This window comes from Pangasianodon hypophthalmus, chromosome 24 (assembly GCF_027358585.1).
Source record: "Pangasianodon hypophthalmus isolate fPanHyp1 chromosome 24, fPanHyp1.pri, whole genome shotgun sequence".
Taxonomy (NCBI): Eukaryota; Metazoa; Chordata; class Actinopteri; order Siluriformes; family Pangasiidae; genus Pangasianodon; species Pangasianodon hypophthalmus.
In genome coordinates, this window is record NC_069733.1 from 13,989,535 (window position 1) to 14,013,741 (window position 24,207).

At 37.1% G+C, this 24,207-nt stretch overlaps 1 protein-coding gene across 2 annotated transcripts in view; it reads right to left on the bottom strand.

The window, feature by feature from the left end:
* Positions 1-795: 795 nt before the first annotated feature.
* Positions 796-24,207, bottom strand: part of zgc:162952 (PKc_LIMK_like_unk domain-containing protein) — a 28,909-nt gene continuing 5,497 nt past the window's right edge. The window contains exons 3-10 of one of the 2 annotated variants that reach the window (XM_026931103.3): positions 15,886-16,079; positions 14,529-14,650; positions 13,002-13,050; positions 12,048-12,197; positions 4,704-4,871; positions 4,444-4,527; positions 4,156-4,242; positions 796-2,699 (exon numbers count right to left, since the gene is read on the bottom strand). In XM_026931103.3, coding sequence (XP_026786904.1) covers positions 2,595-2,699; positions 4,156-4,242; positions 4,444-4,527; positions 4,704-4,871; positions 12,048-12,197; positions 13,002-13,050; positions 14,529-14,650; positions 15,886-16,079 — 959 coding nt within the window. In that variant the 3' untranslated portion in view covers positions 796-2,594. The remainder of the gene's footprint in view (positions 2,700-4,155; positions 4,243-4,443; positions 4,528-4,703; positions 4,872-12,047; positions 12,198-13,001; positions 13,051-14,528; positions 14,651-15,885; positions 16,080-24,207) is intronic. The other variant, XM_026931104.3, reaches the window with a different exon arrangement.

The window sequence follows — 24,207 nt, forward strand, 5'->3', positions numbered from 1 at the left end:
CAGTCTTTAGAGTTTAAACAGAACACTGCCAAAAACAACAACAAAAAAAACATTCAGTGAGCAGCAGTTCTGCAGGCAGAATGCCTTGTTGATAAGAGAGGTCAGAGGAGAATGGCCAGACTGATTTGAGCTGACTGAAGGCTATAGTAACTCAAATAGCCAAACTTTACAACTATGGTGAGCAAAAAAAAAAGCATCTCAGAATGCACATGTTGCGCATTGAGGTGGATGGGCTACAACAGCAGGTTCCACCAGGTTCCACTCCTGTCAGCTAAGAACAGAAATCTGAGGCTACAGTGAGCACATGCTCACTGAAATTGGTCCGTTTGGAAGATTGGAATATCATCGTCCTTCAGTGTCTTTTTCCAATCTTCAATTAGTATTTGATGTTTTTGGTACTGTTTTTGTTTTTGGGGTTTGTTTATAGTGGTTTTTTTTTTTTTGGTTTTTTTTTGAGGTGCTTATAGAACACGATTATTTCACATTTGCATTGAGTGGCCTGGGGACAGAAGGTTCAAAGTAAAACAAACCTGTTTTTTTATGTAATTAACATAGCTAAGAGTTCAGACCATGGAGAAAAATAGCAGGTAATCAGATATGAAAGCTAATAAGGCCCTGTGTGTGATTGAAGATGTGTTACAGCCTCAATGCACTTCAAGATCAGAGAGAGCGTGACAGCCCTATTCATCTATAATATAACAGGACAAGTAAGGAATAAATCATGACAGGGCATGCTGTTATAGGGCATGCTGTCATGCTGTTAATAACCAATGATGGGCCTAATGGATAGAGAGTTGGACTTGTAACCCAAAGGTTGTGGGTTTGAGTCTCAGGTCTGGCAGGGATTGTAGGTGGGGGGAGTGAATGACTAGTGCTCTCTCCCACCCTCAATACCACAACTGAGGTGAGACCCTCGAGCAAGGCACCGAACCCCAAACTGCTCTCCGGGCGCTGCAGCAAGAAAAGCTGCCCACTGCTCCAGGTGTGTGTTCACTACTGTGTGTGTGCACTTGGATGGATTAAATGCAGAGCACAAATTCCAAGTATGGGCCATCATACTTGGCCACATGTCATGTCACTTCACTTTATTCCTCTTATACCGTAGCAATTTGCTAATGATTACAATTTGTAAATTTATTAAAGGATAACTTTTTTTTATCCATTTCTGACAACGACAAATGGTGTGACTTGAAACTGTTGAAAATTGTTTGACGTTTGAAGGTTAGCTAGTCAAATGTGGGAATGTGAAGCAGCACTATGAAACCAAACATGACCACTTCAATTTGATTTAGAGACATGGAATAATCACTAATGGTTAAGCATTAAAGGGTAACTGTTCTCACCATTTATTCATTGTAGTTGCTTATATGGACCTTTGTAAGCAAGGGATTTTATGTAACAGGATCTTAACAAATACATAATGAATTAATATGAATATATGTAAGTAATATTATCCAGGTCATTTAGCAACGTCCACACTGTAGACAGTAAAAAAGTAAAAATTCAGTTCCTCTTAAATCACTGCAAACCAAATATGCATGTATAGATGACAAAAAGATCTTTTAATTTCAACACTTTTCACTGTCTGGATAAAACAGAAGGGTGCCAATAGTTTTGGCCATGTCTGTATATAATTTATACATTTAATATTGTGCAATATTCATAAAGCAAAGACTTCCTCATTCAAGAAAAAAATGAATATACTTAATACATTATAAAAATAAAATAGGGAGCTGAGATGATCAATAAGGTGCTACACAAACAACAAGAGGGAAAATCTAGCACAGTTTTTATCCTGTTGAGTCTTGATTCTTCTAACAAACATGGATTGACCTACTGGGTAAGAAAACACAAACGCTGGTGGGAATGAAAGTGTGTCTAAATGGTCTTCCTTTCAGGAAGCAGGAGATTTCCTGCACTAAAAGCACACCTCACTAGGTAGGAAGTCATGTTTGTATAACTTCTCGTATTATATAAGAACTATTTTACACAAGCACACTATAATAAAAGGCAAGAAGCAAAATACAAATACAGTATGGAGGATTGTGTACCAAAATACTTAACGTATATACATGACTTTTTTTTTATGTACAAAAATTTACAAAAATATCAAATAGATTCCCCCTTTCGCCTGAATCGATGGAGAAATATCATCATCATCACCACCATCATCATCATCATCATTTCTGGCTGTAATCCTCCAGGTCCGGATTATAATAAAATAAGAGGTAGAAACCTGTGCAAAACAGCAGGTCCCAAAACTGTGACTGATTAATGCTCGAAAAATTTTACACACTGAAGAAAAGATCAAATTAGAACATACTGTCCATGAAATATAATCTGAATTTGGTGATATATATGTAAGTCCATTTAGCAGCAGCTCTGATATTTCTGCATGACTGTATGGAACTGATTTTAGGTCAGCAGTGGAACTCTGAGAATATTGTGCACCTCATTAACAATGCCAGTCTGGCTCACAGCTCTGTCTTTTCCCGCCTGTCTGGCTGGATTCTGTGAGAGATTTTGCTCGGACGCTCAGGTGTATGTACAGAAGCATGCAGTATTCTCTGTAGGACTGGTGTGTATGATGAAGCTCAGCCAGTCATCAGCTCTGTGTGTGTAGGCGGCTCCAGCGTCTCTGCGATCTCCGACAGCTCATCCAGCACCTCGGTGAACGATGGCCTCCGGAATGCCTCTATCTGAATCAGTAATTTGACAAATACAGTATGTTAAGATGAGTAAGTGATGTGAACAGCTCTACACTGGAGTAAGGAAAATTCTGTTCTTATTCTGCTGTTTTATAGAACTACTGAGTCAAAATAGTGCTTTTGAGATGACTGTGTGATGATTCAGGTTTAAAGTTTGCACAATGTACTGAAGGTTATAAGCTTTTTTTTTTTTTTTAACTTGTTATTTATTTATTTATTTATTTATTTATTTTTAGGTCCAGCACAAAACGTAAGAAGCAAATGTGAAACCCAGAACATGTCTTGACTGGGGTAAGAGAAATAGTGTGTAATATATATTATATTGTTTAATTTCTTATTCAAATTTATAACCTTAAACTATATATATTTGACACGCAATGACAAAATATGACTTTGAATCCAAAATTTTTTTAAAAAGATAAATAAATATATCAGTACACTTCTACTTGAACATTGTCTTATACAAGTCTAAAGTGCAAATGTGTCATTCAGAGTAATTGTTTGTAAAACTTCTAAATGTTCAGAAGTTTTTTAACCCAAGCTTACTTGGTTATATTCCTTTCATTTAGGAAACTGAAAAACTGTTTTTGTCCTTGACCCATATATTGGGTTGTACCATAGCACTGATAAATTCTCAAATCTGATTGGTTAGAAGGTGTTGATTAATTTTCTATAATGTTACATTTCTATTGTAATGACTAAAACAATGACTAAGCCTAATGGTAAATAAATGAAAAAAAATACATTGCTATTTAACAAAGAAAACTGTGTAATTGTTGATATGATGAGGTTTTCTGGAAAGAGACATTTATTTAGTATTTTTGGAAGGAAGAAGAAAGAGAGGATGGTGAGGGAACGACTGTTCATAACTGTTATAATGTAAGTGATAACAGGAGCTAACTTGTTTCGCAGACATTCCACAATATTTCATGTAACTACAGTATAAATGGAAAATGTCGTTCTTTAATTTCTAAAAACAAAATGTCAGAATTGTCAAAGTGCTGTGGTATAAAGTGGAATTAAAAACTTTGGTATGTGCTTTTATAGGAAAATAATCAACTACGGGGTGGTAACAGTAACTCTACTTCACACTGAGTCACATCACACCACCCCATCGTTGATTATTTTCCTGGAACAGCATGCGTTATTGTGCTTTTTTCCTTATTTACAGGATTGTTAGTAAAAACGAGTGAATAACTTGTAGTATGGGGATCAGAAATCACAGATACAGTGGTTTTGAACAGTCTACACATGATGATCATTAGGGTTCTACCCTCATTCATGTAAAAAGTCACATACTACATAAAAAAATTAACATCTCTTCATGAGTTTGACATAAGTAATAAGACATAAGACATAAACACAAGTTTTAAGTAAATCCTCCAGTATCAGGTTATAAAGCATTCTTGCAGTGTGTGTGCATGTGCTATGAAGGCCTGGTACATACCAAACAGCAGTTAGCTGCCAGGTCGAGTACACGCTGTGGACATCCAGTAGCCATCATCTTGAATGCAGAGGTGTCCAAGCCGTAGTCCTGGAACAGACACACACACACACACACACACACAAATATTAAAAGGAGACAACATGCTGCAATAAAGTCAGACCTATAATATCAATCACCTATTTTTATATAATATTAAAATGTTTTACATTAATATAAACATTTTTTCCCTATTAATCAAACCCTGAGAGTATTTGACCATGGTTTTATTTTTGTTATTTAGATGTTTACCTGAGTTCTTGGAAGTATTTCTGGATCTGCTGGGATTCTGGCCAAGATTTCACACAATACTATCCCAAAGGAGAACACATCGACCTAATTAGAACACAAAAAGCCAAATCAGCCTTAACAACAACATGCTCGAGACAAGCACAATAACTCATAAAGTCGGTTTAAGTTCACTTCTCAAAGTGTTTTGCCAGTGATGTTCTAAATGTGCAGTGGTTATTATAATAACAGTTTTATTTGTATGAATATTTGTTTGTCATCACCTTGCGGTCGTAAGGTTCTCCACGCAGCATCTCTGGTGCCATCCAGAAGGCTGAACCCACTAGTGACAGCTTCCTGTCTTTGGCAGGAAGTTCGACTACTTCCCTGGCCAAACCAAAGTCTGTGACCAAAGCCTCTCTGCCTCGGGCTGTCACCCTTATCAAACAGTTCTGTAGGAGAAAAGCAATTGACAAATCAGTAGGAGGAAAACATCAAACAGTTTAAACATAGCTGTGGATAGAGGTATTATTTTATACTACAGTATGTCTCAGTTAGCGGGATGTAGAATAAATATTGAAAGATTAACGTGGAAAGTTTTTGAGCTTTGAATATTGAATTACTCAGGTGATTATGGATATGATATTTAGATTTAGACAGGTTCTTGGAATTGGAGGATAATATTGTTTCAACCACGAATTCCATGTAATTCAACAAAGAATCATTGGTCACTTTCAACCTTCTTAATGTCCAGTGTAACACTTATTTTGAGCCAGAAGAGGGCAGTGTAAGCCAACTTCCCATCTCTGCATACTCTCATTCTCACACACACACACACACACACACACACACACACACAAACACAAAACACCTAAACATGATGTTAAATTCAAATCTGGAACCTTTTCATTATTGTAGCTTGAGAGGTTAAAAATCTTTTTTAGGCGTATAAGAAAAAAAAATTATATCAGAACAACAAAAGTGGTCAAGGAGTGTAGCGGTCATGGCCTTCACACACTGTCATGTCCTATTACTTACATACCTATTTCTATTACATATACAGTATATTATGCAATATACAGTGTATTATGTAATCGAATGTGAATACATTATACAGAATGAATTTTTTTTTTTTTTTTTTTTTAGAAAGCTTCCCATCATCCAGATGATGCCACTGCCATCAGTGACAGGGAGAAAACTGACCATGCTCTCTGGGTGGGAAGGATGGCATACTCTCTCCCTTGTCAATCAGAGTGACACTAACCAATCATGGGCGTCTGTGAGCTCACGTATGCGGAAGAAGGCAAATAGACCATTGATTCCTCTAAGTCTGTTACGCTGCCCTGTGACGTAACATGAGCAGCAGTTTAAAATGATGAGGTTGACTAGTTTTCATATGTCTCATAGGAAGCACATGTTAGCCTTCACCCTTCCCAGTTGGTTGATGTCATGATAGGGGAAAGCTGGCTGGTCAGTAGGAACTGGCAGGAGACCAAATTGGAGAGAAAATGCTTGCCAGGAAGGTATACAAGGCATCTAGAGGATTGGGACGCCACGGGATGCAACAAAAACTTTAAAGCACAGTGGGTTATCAAGCTTGCAGGACAAAGAAAGACTGTATTAACGAACATGAATGTGCAGCTCTGAGTGATATATTTTCAGCATCCTTAGTAACTGCCTGGTCAGGGTTGTGGTGGTTTAAATTAGGCTGCTAGTTTGTTTATATTTTGGTAAATAGAACCATTTAAAAAACCCATCTAATAAAGAAAATATAATGGGGCAAAACCTTCCCACTTCAGGCTTAATTCCGAATACAGATACAGATATCTGGAGCACTAAACAGATACAGCCATGGTTCAAAGCTTAGCCAGTATGATCAAATATAGGCACTGTAAATGAAATCCATTAAAAGAGCAGAACTGATGTCTGAGAGAGAAGCGCATCACTGATAGCTATAACAGAACTCCTACATGATCTCTCTGCAAGCCTGGTATCTAAGCTGCATGAATTATTCAATCCTGACCCTGTATTCCTCCAAAGGGTCTCACTACTCATCACCCCTCTGGTTTATCCGCTATGTTCCTGGGCTTCCAAAGGGCATATTAACAGCCTCCATCTAAGCCCTGTTCTTTGCATGCTCTATTAAAGGCCTGTCTAGACACATGACTCACTTGAGGTTTCTGACTCAAGATCAGTAGTGACACTTCTTTCCAAGCCTGATGACTTTAAATCATGTCAAAAAAAAAACAAAAAAAAAACCCCAGACCCTGTTAGGGTGGCACAGACGAGTCAGTGGGGAACTCCTGTCCTGTTTGAGGTATGTTAAACAGGGGCAAATGGGATTTTAGGGGCAACAGGTGCTGGTAAGCAGGTCAGACGCAGAGCTCAGCATCTGGTCTGCATTAGTGTGTCCAGATTGTACAGATTGCCTCTGATTATGTGAGTACTTTGGGAATCTGGCCTATAGCCTCCCAAGTGCTAAATTTAGTGTGAGACCTAGCCAAAGATTTATGTTGTGTCCAGCATTATTGAGCAAAGAATGGTGGGGTTTGAAAAAAAAATAGTGAGGAAAGAAATGCAGGGAATCGATTAAAGATTAAAGATACTATGATACAAAGCACCACATGAATCTGGTTTGTAACTCATTCATTGTTAACAGGCTGAAGGTTTTCCACAAGCGGAAGCTATTGCTCAATTAGCTTTTGCGTGCATTACTGCTGAAAGCGAGAAATTAGGCCTGGACCTGCACCAGCAGGATATGATGAATACACATACTGTACAGATGTAACCAAATACAAAATATGTTATTCGGAAAGAACAGATAATGTGTCCTAAATGGATACAAATACAAATAGGAGGTGCACTATTTATTTTTGTCTTTAAAAAAAGCTTGCCACAGATGTTCACAGGGCAACCGGAGGTTTTTTCAGCTCACGAGACAAAGACAGACCACAAGTGAATGTTAACAATGCATTTACACCATTCATTCTCTCATCCTTAGTAGCTGCCTGGTCAGGGTTCAGGTGGATTAAATCAGACTATGTTTTGGGAAATAGAACCAACTTAATTTGTTGGAAAAGGTTGCAGGCAGATACAAACAGAAACAATAACTGAGGGAGTTGTATTTAAAAACAGTCCTGCACACATCTCAGTTAAAAACAAACAAACAAACAACTTCTGGTTTAGGCCACACCCACTTTGGGTATCCAGATCCAGATATGAATATTTGGAGCAGGAAACAGAAACAGATACAGTCAGTGGCTTTTCGTTATACCTCTAATATACTGGTACTCACCCATTACATAAGGACATAAAAACACCCTACACAAACACATTTTACATGCGATTCATATGCATTTTTGTCATTCAAGTGAGACTGAAAATTTACTGCATGCTTTAAATTAAGCAAATGCCTAAAAACAACAGAGATTCTCATTCTGCAGCATTATAAATGCTGCACTGCCAATCACTTATAAACAGAAATAAGTAACAGCTTTCTTTTGCTCCAAAAGTCCCACTGAAAACATGGGCTAATGGGAGCTTTGGGGAAGAAAGTGCTGATGAATGGATTTCACTCTGAGCTCAGCATCTGGTCTGCATTAGAGCCTCCAGCATGACTGTTATTTTACTATTTCCAGATGCAGCGGCCTCTGATTATGTGAGTACTCGGGGAATCTTCCAGCCTTTAACTCAGGAATTGGGAACCACATAAGAGAGAATTTTGAGTTACTTTTACTTTAAAGAGGAAAAAATAAAGCTTACATTAAAATCTGATAATCAGTGATCCCTCAAACTTTTAGCCTACATTTTATTAATGTTAGCTGCATGAAATAGCTACATCTTTTTTTTTGTTGTTAATCCAGGAAAACTACAGCACACAGTGGCAATTTAGCAAAAATAAAAAAAATAAAAAAAGGTTACCTAATACTGTATTTCTCCCTTTGGTTGATCCAGAATAGGACGCTAATGACTACTGACTGCCCTGAAGCTTACTACAGGCTTTTGTCCTGCAGTCATGCAAATGATATTTAACACCAAAAAAACAGCTTTTGTTTGTTTTTTTAATGCATTGCAGTGCTCCAATCTCTTATAGCATACTGTGGACCCTGATATTGATCCGAGCTCAATGGTATTCTCCAATAGAAATGCAGCTCTCAGCTGTTCAGAGGATAATTATAATAATTTCAATCAAGTTTGGTGGTATAATATTTGGTAACACTTTACTAAATACAGTGTTCATCAGACTACATGGCACATACATGAGCCCTTCATGTCATCTGACTTAAACCTGGAGAGAAAAAAGTTATATTTATTCCAGGTGTTATTTTTCATAAGGATAAACCATTGTTTATCTCACTCTGTCTCTTTAAATTAATAAGACAGAAAATCCAGCATGTAATATTACCAAGAAACCACAAAGCCCTCTGTCCTGAACACCTTCCTGTGACAGTTACAAAGCACTGACATTGGAGACTCCTTCTATAAATGCTAAATATGTGTTACGCATGTTTTCAGTCTGTTTATGTGGCGTTTCCTCCAGACAAGTCCCTGTTGTAATTTGTTACTATATAAATGATAACATATTAAAATGAGCACATTAATATAAACCCTGAAGCCGGAAATATTGTCAGAGCTGTCAGCACCTTCTGACCAATCGGAATTGAGAATTCATCAGCGCTGTTATGTAGTAACACTAACTTAGAACTTAGAACATCATTACAACTGTAGCTCAATGCACTTCTTGTATGTTAGATTTGCATAATGTGTCTAAATTATGTTAATTTTAAAAAATGAGCAAAGGTGAGGCGAGCACTCCCAGAAGCTGCTCTGCAGTGTCTCCTGAACTTTCCAGTTTTGGTGAAAACATCAATATGAAAACCTGCTGTATAACATTGAGACACAGAGAAGGTTATAATACTGACAAGAATTACAGAGCAGCTTGCATTTTCTCTCTGGCCCTAAAGCAAAGTTTCATATTTCTACAATGTTCTATGAATATTTTTGGCAATGCTATGACACTGTAATGACAGAGTTTGGTTTATTTTTACTGACCTTTAAATAAAGCAAATTTAATTTTGCTATTCGGATTTTAATGAAAACCTTTTATAGTGCCACGATGACCCAGTAATGACAGAGTTATGCATATTTTCACTAAACCTAAATTAGAGTGAGTTTAGTTTGGATCTTGTGATGACTGACATACTGAAAGTACACTGAGCTACAAAGTCAGTTAAGTAAAATATCATAACACAACCTTATGCATGTCATTTGTCTTAATCTGTTTTTTTTTTTTTTTTAAGGTTTTATATCAACTTGACATAACTTTTGGAAAAAGCCTTTGTAAACATGCATACTACCACATGCTTGAATTCTTGATTCTGATTGGTCAGAAGGTGTTTATTTTTCTAGAACTGTGGCTCTGACAGTAGTGACAGCTGTAATTCAAATCACAGGTTTATAATAATGCACTCATTCGAATACGTTAATTTTTCTATAATAACCTCCACATTATCTAAGGCTAATAATAAACTGACAAAAATGATTTGTTACTTAGCATAAAAGCATAGTATCAGGGATATGGCGAATCTTTCTCTAAGGACATGTTTATGTAACATTTATGGAGTGGAGTCTCCAGTGTAAGTATATTTTGTCAAATTTGTGGTTTCTGGTTGCCATTTTGTCATCTCAACTTTAAGACAGACAGAGTTTATAGCTTAAGAAAGCGATTATAGCTGCTATAAAAGGAACTCATCTTGTGGATGATTCACAACATTAAATGTTACTATAAACTGATAAAACAAAGTATGTAATTGTAATCATTGGAAAATTGCTGCGATAAAAGGAATAAAATACTTTGGGACATGCTGCAAGAAAATATCAACTTCAGGGTGATAACAGTAACTCTAACGTTGATTAGACTTGTGCGATATAGATGATATAAAGATTTTAAAATGTTGTGATAAATGCTTTAACCATTCAGAACTGCCTAAAAAAGACAGGAAAATTAACGCTTTCACCATTTCTATTTCCAAATAATATTACCAGTTGCGCAGCTGGGAACTGTTTCAATCTCAAAAACTCAGCTGGATGGTGCATTTTTAAAAAGCCACAGTAATACTGCACAAGAATCTGCAGTAATATGCAGTAATTACACAGTTAACAGTAAAATAAATACACGTCACATTTTTTTTGGATCTAGTACACAGATGTTAAATATGCTTGTCTAATGTTAGCTAAGTTGAACATATAATGATAGACTTTATTTCACATTAAAGAGCTCAAAATATTCTCCATTTTTCCCATGTCAGAAAGCAAGCGTGCATAAGATGAGGGAAGGAGTTCAAAACACCTGCACAGATTATTCCAGACTCACAGGTCAATTTGCTTATCTCTCATTTTATTGGGGGAAAATTACTGCTCTTTTTGCGTATTTTAGTGATAATCTGTACAAGCGTACTATGCAGTACACCGATGAATAACAATTGTCTGGTAATGTAATTATAATTGGTCATAAATGTCACTGGATATTGTGGCAACATAACATCATGTAGGGACAATAATATGGTTATATCACACATGCCTATTGTTGATTTATTTTCCTATAACAGGAATATTCCTTACTTATGTAGGTTTATGCCAGCTGTTATACAGGCTTACGTAATTTAGGTATCATGTAGCCTTATGAACATTGTCCTTGGATGAAGTGTTACCAAATATTTTAGTGGTATTTTGTTTGAAATCCTTTAACTAGACATATTATTTGAAATAGAATAAATTGAAAGAGCTAGTCTTGCCAGCCATAGTTTCACAACTCCCTTCTGTAATTGTTTAGCTTTTATTACATTGCTGTTATGAAATTTGGAAATATTAAGGCCAGTCACTCCAAAATTCAGCATATTTGTGGAGACCAGCACAAGCGGAGTGTATTCTACAATGCCCGTTTTTTTTGGTTGGTTTTTTTTTAAGTGGTGATGCCAAGGGAAACCAGAGTTCACATATTTCACAAGCTGGCAGAAGTTTATGCAACTGCACAGTGCTGTGTGTGAAAGGCGCCTATTCATTGTGTTAGCTGGTGTGTCGGACAGCACAGCGCTGTGTGTGAGCTCTGAGCTTAGTTTTGTTCCCCGCTGCTCAATTGTTCTTATCTAAACGGCTGACAAATGGGTTGCTGATCTCACCCGAGGGCAGCGTAAACATGAAAAGAGTGGGTGGGTGTGTGAGGCAGGACTATACACTCAGCAAGCCTTATGCATTTTCAGATGATGTGGGAACGGCCATGTTTGTGTGTGTGTATGTGCGTGAGAGAGAGAGAGTGCGTCTGAGAGTGGGAGTGAGTGTATTAGCATAAGAATGGCCTAGCCTTGTTGCTTTAGCTCTGCTGCTCATCACTAGAGGCTTGGTGAACACTTGTGGGAATCCTGGCAACTAATGACCCTCAGATACACACACACACACACACACACACACACACATACACTGCATATCTAGTGCTGTGCATCTACAAAGCTCAGATATGAATATTGCCTCTGCTCCATGGAGTTCTGTATATTGTAAAGCATTCTGAATAAACAAAAACAGTTAGAATTTAGAAAAGAAGAAGAAATAAGAGACATTGCTCTAAGGCTTGCCTTGGAGTTGAGATCTCTGTGATAGATGTTCTTGTAGTGGAGGTAGATCATTCCTCTGGTGATGTCTGAGGCCAGGTCTACTTTTTCCCTCCAGCACAGAGGAACATCTTTCCGAGCTAGCAGTTCCTCCAGACAGCCTCCGCTAACATACTAGACACAGATCCGCAAGTAGAGGCAGACAAACATAAGGGCATAAAATTCCAAGCAGTAATAATAACAATTCATTAGTAATAATCATATGTTCAGGGAATGTAAGTGCTAAAAACCCATGTACAGGGCTTGAAATGAGCTCTCTAAATCACAGACTCACATCTCACATATTTTTGCTTTTGGCTAGTAAAAAAAAAGCACAAGTATACTAAATGTTTTTATTATATTGTACTAACTTTATTTATTATTTCCATCACACTGACAGTCTTAATAAAAAACTAGCTTCTGAACTGGGTCATCACTTTTCTTTGAAACATCTGGGTTAGCGTTTGTAAATTTCCCTTTAGCATGGTTTTCAGTTGTTGGATGAGGTTTGTTCTGTCACTGTTCAGTCTGATCTGTTCACTGTATGATGCATGTTGCCATATTTGGTCTAAAAAAATCTTCCATAAAATGAGAGCAGATAAACTTCATAAGAAATCACAAATTACATATCCAGCCATCAGATAGTAAAAGAGGACAGTACAAAAGCAGCGCTATAAAGTAACCCACCAACATGTGGTTTGCAAATCTGCCTCACATAAAAAAAAATCTGCCATGCTGTGTGTTTGGTTAAAGTTTACAGCATAACATTATGCAACTAAGTGCCAATCAGATAAGAGCCTCACAAAAGGAAAGACTTTTAAACATACATGACAAAATCTATGGCAGTGACAGAGAGAGACATCAGGTGCATGAGGTGACAAAATGTGCAACTGGACACATAATATAAGAGAAAATATCTAAGAGAGACATGGATCTCACCTCTAGAATGGGATACAGCTTGTCTTCTTTCACACAGATACCAAGATACCTGAAACGATGACGGAAAAGGGGAATAGTCAGGTGTGCCCTATGTGATTGCTGACTATAGTACTGACTATAATCCTTATGTTTTGTGTTTTGTCCATGTGCCTCTGTCTCAAAAACAAAACCTGTACACCTGCTACTACAGCTGACAGGAAAGCTACAGTAACTCTAATAACCACTCTTTACAACCAGGGTGAGCAGAAAAGCATCTCAGAAATCACAACAAGTTAAACAAGGTGGGCTACGACAGAAGAAGACCACACTGGGCTCCACTCCTGTCAGGCAAAAATGGGAATCTGAAGCGACAGTGGGCACAGGCTCACCAAAACTGGACAGATGAAGATTGGAAAAAACATCACCTGGTTTATTGAGGTTTGTTAATGAGGTTTGTTCTGTCACTGTTCAGTCTGATCTGTTCACTGTATGATGCATGTTGCCATATTTGGTCTAAAAAATCTTCCATTAAATGAGAGCAGATAAACTTCATAAGCAATCACAAATTACATATGCAGCCATCAGATAGTAAAAGTGGATAGTACAAGAGCAGCGCTATAAAGTAACCGACCAACATGTGGCTTGCAAATCTGCCTTGCTACATCCTATCTATTGTTAAAAAAAAAAAAAAAAAATCTGCCATGCTGTGTGTTTGGTTACAGCATAGTTTACAGCATAACATTATGCAACTAAGTGCCAATCAGATAAGAGCCTCACAAAAGGAAAGACTTCACCTGGTTTATTTTCAATCTTCAACAACCCACAGAACTGCTGCTGTAAACTCGAGAGACTGTCGGATGCGGAAATCCCAGGAGATCAGCAGGTTCTGAAATACTCACACCAGCCTGTCTGGCATCAACAGCCATGCCGTGGTCAAGGTCACTGAGATCACATATTTTCTGTGAATTTATGTATTGTGCTCCTGCTACGTGACTGGCTGATGTGCATGCATGGATAGATGTACAGTTGTGTAGTTAAAAATATTGAATTCCTGATATTTTTGATGTATAGTGAAAGATCTAATTGCAGTATAATCTGTTTCCAGAAAGCATTGCAACGTTAAATTCATAATGGCCTGATAAACTGTGTGCAACCTGCTCCTGGTACCAGGTAACTATAGAGCTGTGATACAATTTGATAAGAGTCTTGAGCTTTCATAACGCACAGGAACAGACCACTTTGAGATTGCTTAGACAAATAAAATGCCCCATGATGTCATATCGCCTCTGACTCAATACTGGCAGTGCTGAATGTCACAGGCTCTGTTTGTTCACATGTATCAGTAACTCAGAGACAATGAAGTCAGATGGAAAAAAGCATTACTGTGTCCTTCTGTCCTGGGTGATGATTAAGATCAACCAAAAAACAGATTGCATTGTTATAAAGCAGGCCAGGTACTGATGAAATCAGGAAAGGTCTAATTGCACGGATCAGCTTGCGTATGAAACATTCAGGGCAGGGCTAACATTTTTAAAGAGCAACAGTTACCTGACTATGTTGGGGTGAGAAAGTTTCTGTAAGAGGCTGATTTCTCTGACGATGCTGTCCTGATCCACGTCATTTTTATAAATCTTCACCACCATCACCTTGTGCGTGTTGTTGTGTATCACCTGAAATGCAGGACACACGCAACCAGGACGTCAGGAGGCAAATAACACAATGTATACAGAAATCCCATATGCAAATGATATAGCTTTACATAGAGGATTTCAGTACCACACTTTAAATGCCTCTAAAGCCACACCCTCAAAACACAAACACATGGCAGCTGGAATGTCAAATTGATGTTAAAAATAATTAAACATACAGTGAACACATATTTACTCAGATATTGACATATTGACACTATTACACAAATTTATGTTTTATAAATGTTCAGTGAATGTATTTGGAATAATAATATTATTATTCCAAAGTCAGTACACTGAGAACTTGGAATTTGAAATGATATGTTATAATTATAATTATAAGGAGATACAAGAGCTTCAGTTTATGTTCACATCAAACATTAGAATAAGGGGAAAAAATCTGATCTCAGAGGGTTTGACTGTGGCATGGTTGTTGGTGCCAAATGGGCTGGTTTGAGTATGTCAGAAACTCCTGGGATTTCCATGCACGACTGTCTACAGTTTGCCCAGAATAAAAAAAAACCCCCAAAAGCATCAATCTTATAATGGCTGCGTCTAGCATGATGTCACCACATCACAAAGCACAAGTCATCTTGAACTGGTTCTGGGCTTTCAGTGGCCTTCCAAGTCACCAGATCTGAATCTAGTAGAGCACTTTTCAGATGTGGAAGATCGGGAGATTCACAGTATGAATGTGTAGCTGACAAATCTGCAGCAACTATGTGATAAAATCATATCAACATTGACCCAAATCTCAAAGGAATCCATACTACGAAGAATTGAGGCTGAATGCAAAGTCGAGTCCTACCCAGTACTAGTATGGTACTAGTGGTCATTGAGAGTAAATCTAAATATTTACCCAGTCTAAGTAAATATTGAACTGTAGTACCTACCTACTTACCCAGTCTAAGTACCTACTAGTTATAATTTATTATATTATTTCCTGTACTGAGATATAAAGCGCTACCTATATTTTTCCTTTACTTCCTTTGGTAGGTACATGCGTAAAATTGTTGTTTTGATATAGTTTTCAACCAAAATTTTCATATTTTCCAAAATTCTAAAGTAATAGTAGAGAAATGTAATATTTTTCACACTTTTTTTTAAACAAGAAGACAATATTATTAAAAAAAAAAGCTTTTACTTAATTGAGAACTATCTGAGAGAAGCCAGCAAACATCCCAACATCTATAACACACAGCATGGCCGTTTCTTACCTTATAGACTTTGGAGAAGAAGCCACTCCCGATAAGTTCATGGCTGAAGTTCTCCCAGAACTCGAGTTTCCTCACGGCTGTGCGCAGCTTCTGCCAGCGGTCCACGTGGTAATACGCATCTGCTGACTCGCTGTACAGCGTTGGACTGCTCGGTTCAGACGACACGTCCACTTCACACATCCTGTGGATCTGAGCTACAACACAGATGTTGTAGAGAGGACGTTAAACCTGTACTCAGTGCAAAGACACAACTAAAAAAAAACCTGTTCACGTGTGTGCTGGTTTAGACCAAAATTGGGTTTTTCAGCCTGTAACATACTTTCACAGCTCTATTTTAAGAAAACACCTACATATTTCCCCCCAAAATCGTGTATATTGCCTAGGTTTCCTGTAAATATCACTTTAGGTAGTTAAGCATTCAAAACAGCTGTAGGCTTTGAATAAAGCCGGGTATAAAGATAGACATCATTTTCATGGTCATAGTTATTATTTTAGGATTTTATTTATTACATGTCAAAGTAAAGGCAAATTCAATCAATATGTAACACAGTATTGTTGAATATTGTATTCTGATTGGTCAGAATGTGTTGAGTAATTTTCTACAACAACTCAACATAATGTATGCCTAGAAATAAACAGATTTTAAAAAGCAAGATGTATAAATGTATTAACATGCTGAATCTTTCTGTTAGGAGCTGTTAATTTAACATTTCTGGAAGAAGTCTTAGGTGTCAGTGCTTTGTAACAGTGAGTTTTTTGTCTTCAGGACAGATGACTTTGCACTTTCCAGTTTCTTTGTAACAAAAACTGTGGGTTTTTTTTGTCTTATTAACTTCAAGAGAGAGAAAAGTGAGAGGTAGCAAAAGAGACCAACGGTTTATTGCTGCTATAACAAGTGACAACAGGAACGAATTTGTTTCATCGATGTTCCAGAACATTAAACATAACTATAAACTGCAAAAGTACATCTCACTCTTTAATAAATACAATATTGTATAAATAAATACAGTAAGGACAAACTACTGTAGTGTAAGAGGAATAAAACACTTCAGGACATGCTGTTATTGGAAAATAATCAACTTCAGGATGTTAACAGTAACTGCGCTTCATATCAGGCCGCATCACATTGATTAGTTTCCTATAACAGCACTCCCTTATGTGTATTATGCTTCACTTATAGCATTCTCTTTTAGACAGCGTTTTGGTGTCTTTCAGTTAAATTGGAATGAAATCTGCAAAATGCTCTGGGAAACCAGACTTTAAAATTCTTGAACTTTATTTCTGGTTATATGCAAAAGAGAAACATGCTGCAATTCAAAACACTCTGTAGTATATATACGAAAAATTGCCAAAATTTCATCATGTGATTTTTTTTCCATGGACGCCGCACATCAACTGGCCCGGACAGTGATCAAGTTTGTGCTTATGAATGAAGTCACTTTTCATGGTTGTAATAATTGATGATAGCAATTATTAGCTGATTAACAGCTAATACTTGAGCTTTTACATCCCGCACTACTCTGTAACGTCTAAACCACTTCACATCAAAAACATAAGCCTGAATAAGCAACATATTAATAAAGCAAACCTGAAGCTCAGTCTGAACAGTTAATCACAACCGACACACAGACACTTCATTCGTGTAGGTGGAAGTGTAGGCAGATGAACGCGAACTCGCACAAAAGCCTGATTTTGATGTCAGGAGTGCTCAATTAGCTTTTTTTTTTTAGCTGAGCTGTGTGGAACAAAATGCTGGAGGATAATGAAGTCTTGAAATGGTGATGAGCAGAGCTCTGAACAGGTTCCCATTCAATGCACTTTCAATCACTACAAAGTAACAATCAGAGGTAGGGGTGGGCAAATTTAGACCTTATATTTGGCATGATTGTTAAGAATTATTCCTGGCTTAAATGAATGAAAGGAAACACAATAATATGTAAATATTGAAATATTCATGATGTGCTTAGCGTTTCTGGTGCTAATTTGTTAGCTGGTGCTGTATTATTGCTGTGAGAGGTTAGCAGTTGTCTGCTGCACTGATGTCACATGGAGACATTGTTATAATAGTGTTTAACAGACAAAACAAATTCGACATTATCCAAACAAAAGGGATAATGGTCAGGTTTTGCTGTTCGTGTCTAAAAATAAAAGAGCAAGAGCTTCTTTTTTCCCACTTACCATTTTCTAGCAATGTTCAACATGAGAAATCCATCATAAAAGTTGTGGAGATGTTGGCACAAACTTTGGACTCCAAGCAGCTATACTATTTACAGTGGATCAGTTTTGGAGGCTGATCCGTTTGAGCAGAGTCTATAGATGACGAAGTGAGAGGGCTGGACAGACTAAAGTACTAAAGCACTGCTGCATCGCTGTCTTTAGGTAGAGATGAAGCAAGGGTAACTTTCTCCTGGTAGTCAAATGGCATTGTGGGTCATTTAGAAATTTGTTAACCAAAGTGAAAAGAAACCAAAATGTTGATGAAAGAAGTTTCAATTAAAATGGTTGACTCGTTTTTTTTTTTTTTTGGACGCCTTTGAGGATTACAAGTTGATTATAAAGGTTAATATGCAACATGTTCAGTGTGGCCTTTACCTTTAAAAATCTGCAATGATTAACAAGAACTCCAAGTGGCATGATGGTTGCCAGGTCTAACACGCCTAATGGTCAATAAAACCAAAACTCAAAATGTGCCTTCTCCCAAACTCATACACTTTTCAATTTTAAAATCCTGAAAATCATTTTCAAATTTAATATAATATTTACAAAGTCAAATAAAACCAAGCATTTTTAACAAATCAGTTATTTAAAACACTGTGTTTCTCTGTCTTTGGCTTGGCTTTGAGACTCACTTCCAATCGATTTTGGCTGCTAGACTTTATTTACACTAAAGGAAAAATAGTGTAAAGTAGACTTTTGGTCACAAGTGTTGAATCTACAACTCAGACCAGATGGTCCTGCAGCAGGTTTGTTTGAGCATGAGGACAATATTCTCACTACTATCTAGCATGCACAGTATTACTCAGATTGATTGGCAGGATAGTGCTGGTTCATGCACATGTTTAACCTGCAGGTGATATAAGTACATGTGGCTGCAGTCATTCGTGTCATCGGGGACGTTAGTTACAGTGAGGAGCTCACAGCTGGGCAAAACTACAGACTGGCACTCTCACACAAGTGGCCTGATTTTGTGGTTATGGACAGATGATCACAGCCTCAATGTAGAAAACACTTACAGTGCAGCTATAGAACTGTCTCTATTTCTCACATGTTCTCTACCACATGATCTCTCTCTGTCTATCTCTCTCTCTGTTTATCTCTCTCTTTCTTTTTGTCTGTCTGTCTATCTGTATTTTTCTGTTTTCTTTCCACCTGTCTCTTTCTCTTGTTTTCTCGCTGTCTTTCTGTCTCTCTCTCTCTCTCTCTTTCTCTTGCTCTCTGTATTTCTCTCTCTATCCATCTGTCTCTATATCTGTGTTTCTCTTGTTATCTCTTCTCTTACTTCTCTTACTCTCTCCTCTCTGTCTATCTCTGTCTGTCCCCTGTCTGTCTGCATCTCTCTCTATCTATCTCTTTCTTTCTATCTCTCCCTCTCCCTCTATCCTGCTTCTCAGGCACATACCCACCCACAGACAGACATACCAGAAGTGTAAAAAAACAAAAAACCACAGCTAATAATAAGCTAATAAGGAAACAAGGAGTTCCTTGTTCTCTCTTGCACTAATGTTCTCTTTGCAGTACAGTATCTATGTACATACAGGATGATGTTAGAGTTTATTTAAAGGACATTTCTGGATCAAAGGTTATACTGATTTGCTCATTCCCTGGCATGAACCAGCATCAGCAGGATCCCACCAGTGCATCTGCGTAATGTAATGTATGTCATTTAGAAGAGCCAGTCCACCTCCCAGCATGCATTTAGCATGTGAGAGAGCCTAAGCATTGTTTCTGGGTTTACTCAAATATAGTTATTCTTGAATTAAAAAACACTTTGTGTGTAAATACATTATTATACCAGCAATATCTGACACATTTTCAGAAATGACACAGAAACACAACTTATTACATGATGTAAGTTATTACATCAAGATGTGACGTTATCTGCAAAGAAGTTTTACAGCATTACGTTTTACGATTAGTTTTTAACTTGGTTCTGAAACTTCACCCTTCTGCAGGGTGAGGGCAAGAATTTACACACCCAGAGTTTACACACAAGTGAGTAAATTCCAGCACAGTGAGTCACCTGCTTCTGCTCTGAAACCGCAGTTTACTAACTAAATAGCAACTTCTTCCTACAGGGATGCTGAGATGCCTATCTGTAGATGTGTGATGATTACAAGCCCATTCTTTTGTTAATATGAACTTCCCTTTTTGTGAAGTGTGATATATGGTGTGAGACATGGTGGCACAGTGCTGTCTGGTTTTATGTAGTCTCTCCCTCTTAACTGTGCTCATGATTACCATGTTTTTTTGTTTTTTTTTTTAATCTCTGTTTGGTATTCTTGAATTGTATTGAATCGTATTGTGTCTTCTTATACATTTATATGTTTGTTTTATACCATAGTGCTGTTAAATGCTTGATTCTGATTGGTCAGGGGGTGTTGACATAGCAACAACTTCTATAGCAACAACTAATAGAAATTGGTTAAATTTACATGCGTGTAATTGTGAAGTTATCTGTAATAAAATTGCTTATTTAGTGTTTTTGAAAGGAGTCTCCAGTGTCAGTACTTAACAGTCAGAGTTAAAGCTGTAAAGTGGAAAGTGTTCCTGCATTATTTTTCTTATTAACATGATGACATAGAAAAAAGAGGGAATGACTGCTTATAACATAAAATGTATTGTGTGTTGTTCTTTAATTAGAAAAATGTTGACTTTGGATATTTATTCTTGTATAACACTTCAGAACATGCTGTCTGGAAAATAATCATCTTCAGGGCGATAATCATAACTCCGGTTCACTTTGGGTCCCAATCACCACCTCGATGATGATTATTTTTCTATAAATATTAAATTATTTTCTACCCTGAGTGCAAACATCCTCACTGAGGGACAAAACTAAAGAAAAAAAGGAGTGAATAGATGACAGCAGACATGCGTAATGTTTACAAGTCGAGCTTAGGGTCCAGTCATGTAAAAGCATGGCGTCATGGGAAAGATGTGCGGATTTCACAGATACATGAGAGGCAGTAAAGCATCTATACACAACTCTGACATTCCAGTAATTCAAGCTGAGAGAAGACAGAAATGACGGTGTCAGCAATGACAGCGTCATTTCTCCTCTAGCTCAAGGAACAAATTGTCCAAAAGAGTCTTATTTGCTTGAAATAATTGCTCACACATCAAATGTGCACAACTCACAAACTGTGCAAATCTCCATTAATTTGTGTCTACAAGATTTGCTCTCATGTTGTTTTCACAGTGTGATAATGGTGGTTTAAATGATCATGCTTCAACATGGGATTTTTGATTTTTGGATGTGTCTGATGTGGAAAACATTAGAGAAACATTTTCATTGTATGTTTTATAACAATACTAATAACGTACTGTATATAAACGCAATACTCATTGTGCATACTGTATCATAATTGTAGTTAATGCGGCGATTTTAATGTAACTGTACATACCATTTATTTATATCTTTATTCTTTTAGTCCGAAAGTTTTGTCAAAACTTACACAGAGAAAGTTATTCATATTCTCAATCAATTTTCTGGACTCCCCATTCAGATTATGCAAATTACCTGCACCTAGGGATAGAAAATAAGGACCCGGGACAGTTTTTTTTTTTTTTAATTTTGCTGTCAAATGTAATATAAAGCAAGAGATAATTTACAAATTGTAAAATAATAAAGATTAATACAATAATTTTTGAAAGAGAAGATGGCAATTATTTAAATAAATATCTAATAGGAGTCTAGTATATTGACAATGTATTGCTACATGAAAAGTCCTAGTTGCAATTATCACATTAATCGCATCAATTACAGAAAATTTGGTTTAATGTAACAATATGGCTTATAAAATAGCACTTGATGCAGCACATCTATTATTGCTCTTTTTTGTAAAATATCACATGCCAACAGTTTGTGCACACAACTTAATGAAGGTTTTGATTTGTCAACTTTCAACTCGCGATTTGAATTTATTAATTGATGAGGTTTTAATCATTATTTTGATTTGTCAAATTAATAAAATATATATTAGTTAAATAACTCGACTCTGAATATGGTCCTTATTGAAAAATTATATTTTTGTACTGCATATTTCTATAATTTATTCTTTTTATTATTGGAATTGGTAATCCTGACCAGGGTAAAGTGGTTACTAAAGATGAATGAATGAATGAATGAATGAATGAATGAATGAACAATAACCTGGGAGTTTACAGAGTTAATGTGGAAATGGAGCTCAGATTATGTGGCATGGTACCAGACGTGTTTGAGGAAAGCTTTGGCAAAGGCCTCAGTGCTCTCCCCCTCACATTCTCTCCCACTTCAGCTCTACAGAAAAGGGCAAACCAGTGGGCAACATGACATTCCTAACAACTGTGGCAAAATTCTGTCTTTCTGTTTCTGGGTATGTTTACATCAACAGCTGCTCCTAGACAAAGGCTTCATTTGAAAACAATGTGCCATGTGTCATTACATGACACAAATACATGGCAAATGGTGCCACTTTTAGGTTAGATATGAACCAATACTGATGCACAGAGAACGCAAAGAGGAACAACAGTCCTAAATAATCTGAGAGCGAGATGGCTGTATGGCTAAAATATTGCTGACACCTGACATCACACTCATATGTGGGCCTTCCCCAAACTGTTACCACAAGGTCAAAACAAAAAGGAAAAACAATAGAGAATCAAAACAAAACAAACAAAAGGAACAGCTAAATGCTGTCAAAGTCAAAAGTATCAGAAATAAATTATCAGAAAAAAGCAAACATGGGATATAAAGGCTCAAAGCTGCAATTGGAAAGATGGCAAGACTTCGCAATGACCTAATAAAAACCAGGAGAATAAAATCATTGATTAAATGGGGATCAAATGAGAGTTGATGAATTTGACTGATATTCTGGTGATGTAGACCTCTGGTGGTGTGGGGTGGAACTGTCAGAGGAGACACAGACACTATGCTATTACAAAAACATGACCTTGTAATGTCTAAACCTTAGACTAAATCGGAGTCCAAATATAAGGGGAGCCATACAGTCAATAAATCAGAGAAATGCAGACACATTGGAATAGAAGGTTTAGTTAAAGATGTTTACTACAACTGTACAGCTGCACTATATTGTTGGTAACATTAGCATATAACTAACGAGGTAGGTAACTGTTATATGAGTTACCATTTTTCACAGGTAGACATGAGTGGGATTTCACTGTCATATTCTGACAATTCAGTTTATTTAAGAGTAGCCAATACACCTGATTTTTTTAACACCTCCTAAAACACGCTGGTAGGTGGATAGCTAGGTGTGAATGTGTGCCTTTAATTCCCTGTGATCGGCTGGCATCCCATCCAGGGTGTATTCCTTCCTCACATCCACCGTTCCCAGGATAGGCTTCGGAACCACCATTACCCTGACCATGATAAAGCACTTACTGAAGATGAACGAATGAATGAACGAATGAATGAACATTATATGAAGGTAGCTATTTGCTTAGTACGCAAATTATTTAGCTTAACGCTACTGGCTAAGATATTATTCTTATAATTTATCTGCATATCATTGAGGCTATTTCATGAGATCTCAAACTAATCTAAATCAGAATTAGCCATTATGGAGGAACCAATTAAAAAAAACTACATTTTTGAGTATGGAGGTACTTTGAAACATTTCCGCTCAACTTGACAAATCTCATATCAAATTCCTATGGGTTCCCCCTATTCTACTTGATTAACACAATCACACGTCATGCACTTCCTCAATACACTCTTATCTGCAGATGGATTTACAGCAGCCAGCTCTTAACTCACTACTCTTTACAACACACTGAGGCATTTCTCTCAGTCCCACAAAGCCTCCTTTTAAAGCTGCCTGTCGTGTTAACAACAGCATGAGCAGCCAAACGTCCCCACTAGGGATCAATGGTATGCTAAATGCTTTCTGCTCCTGAGAGTCACACTGCGCCTCTGGAACTGGAGCGAGGCCAAAGGTGGAGAAAGGTCGCACAATGACGTGTGAATGCAACATACCTGATTGTTATTACTCTTTCACATGCTTACGAATGAGTGGTAGTGAACTAGAAACGTGAACAGAAAAAGGTGAAGTAGTATCAGAGGGAACTTGTGAGTCTTCCTCTTACAGTCAGTAAGAGAAA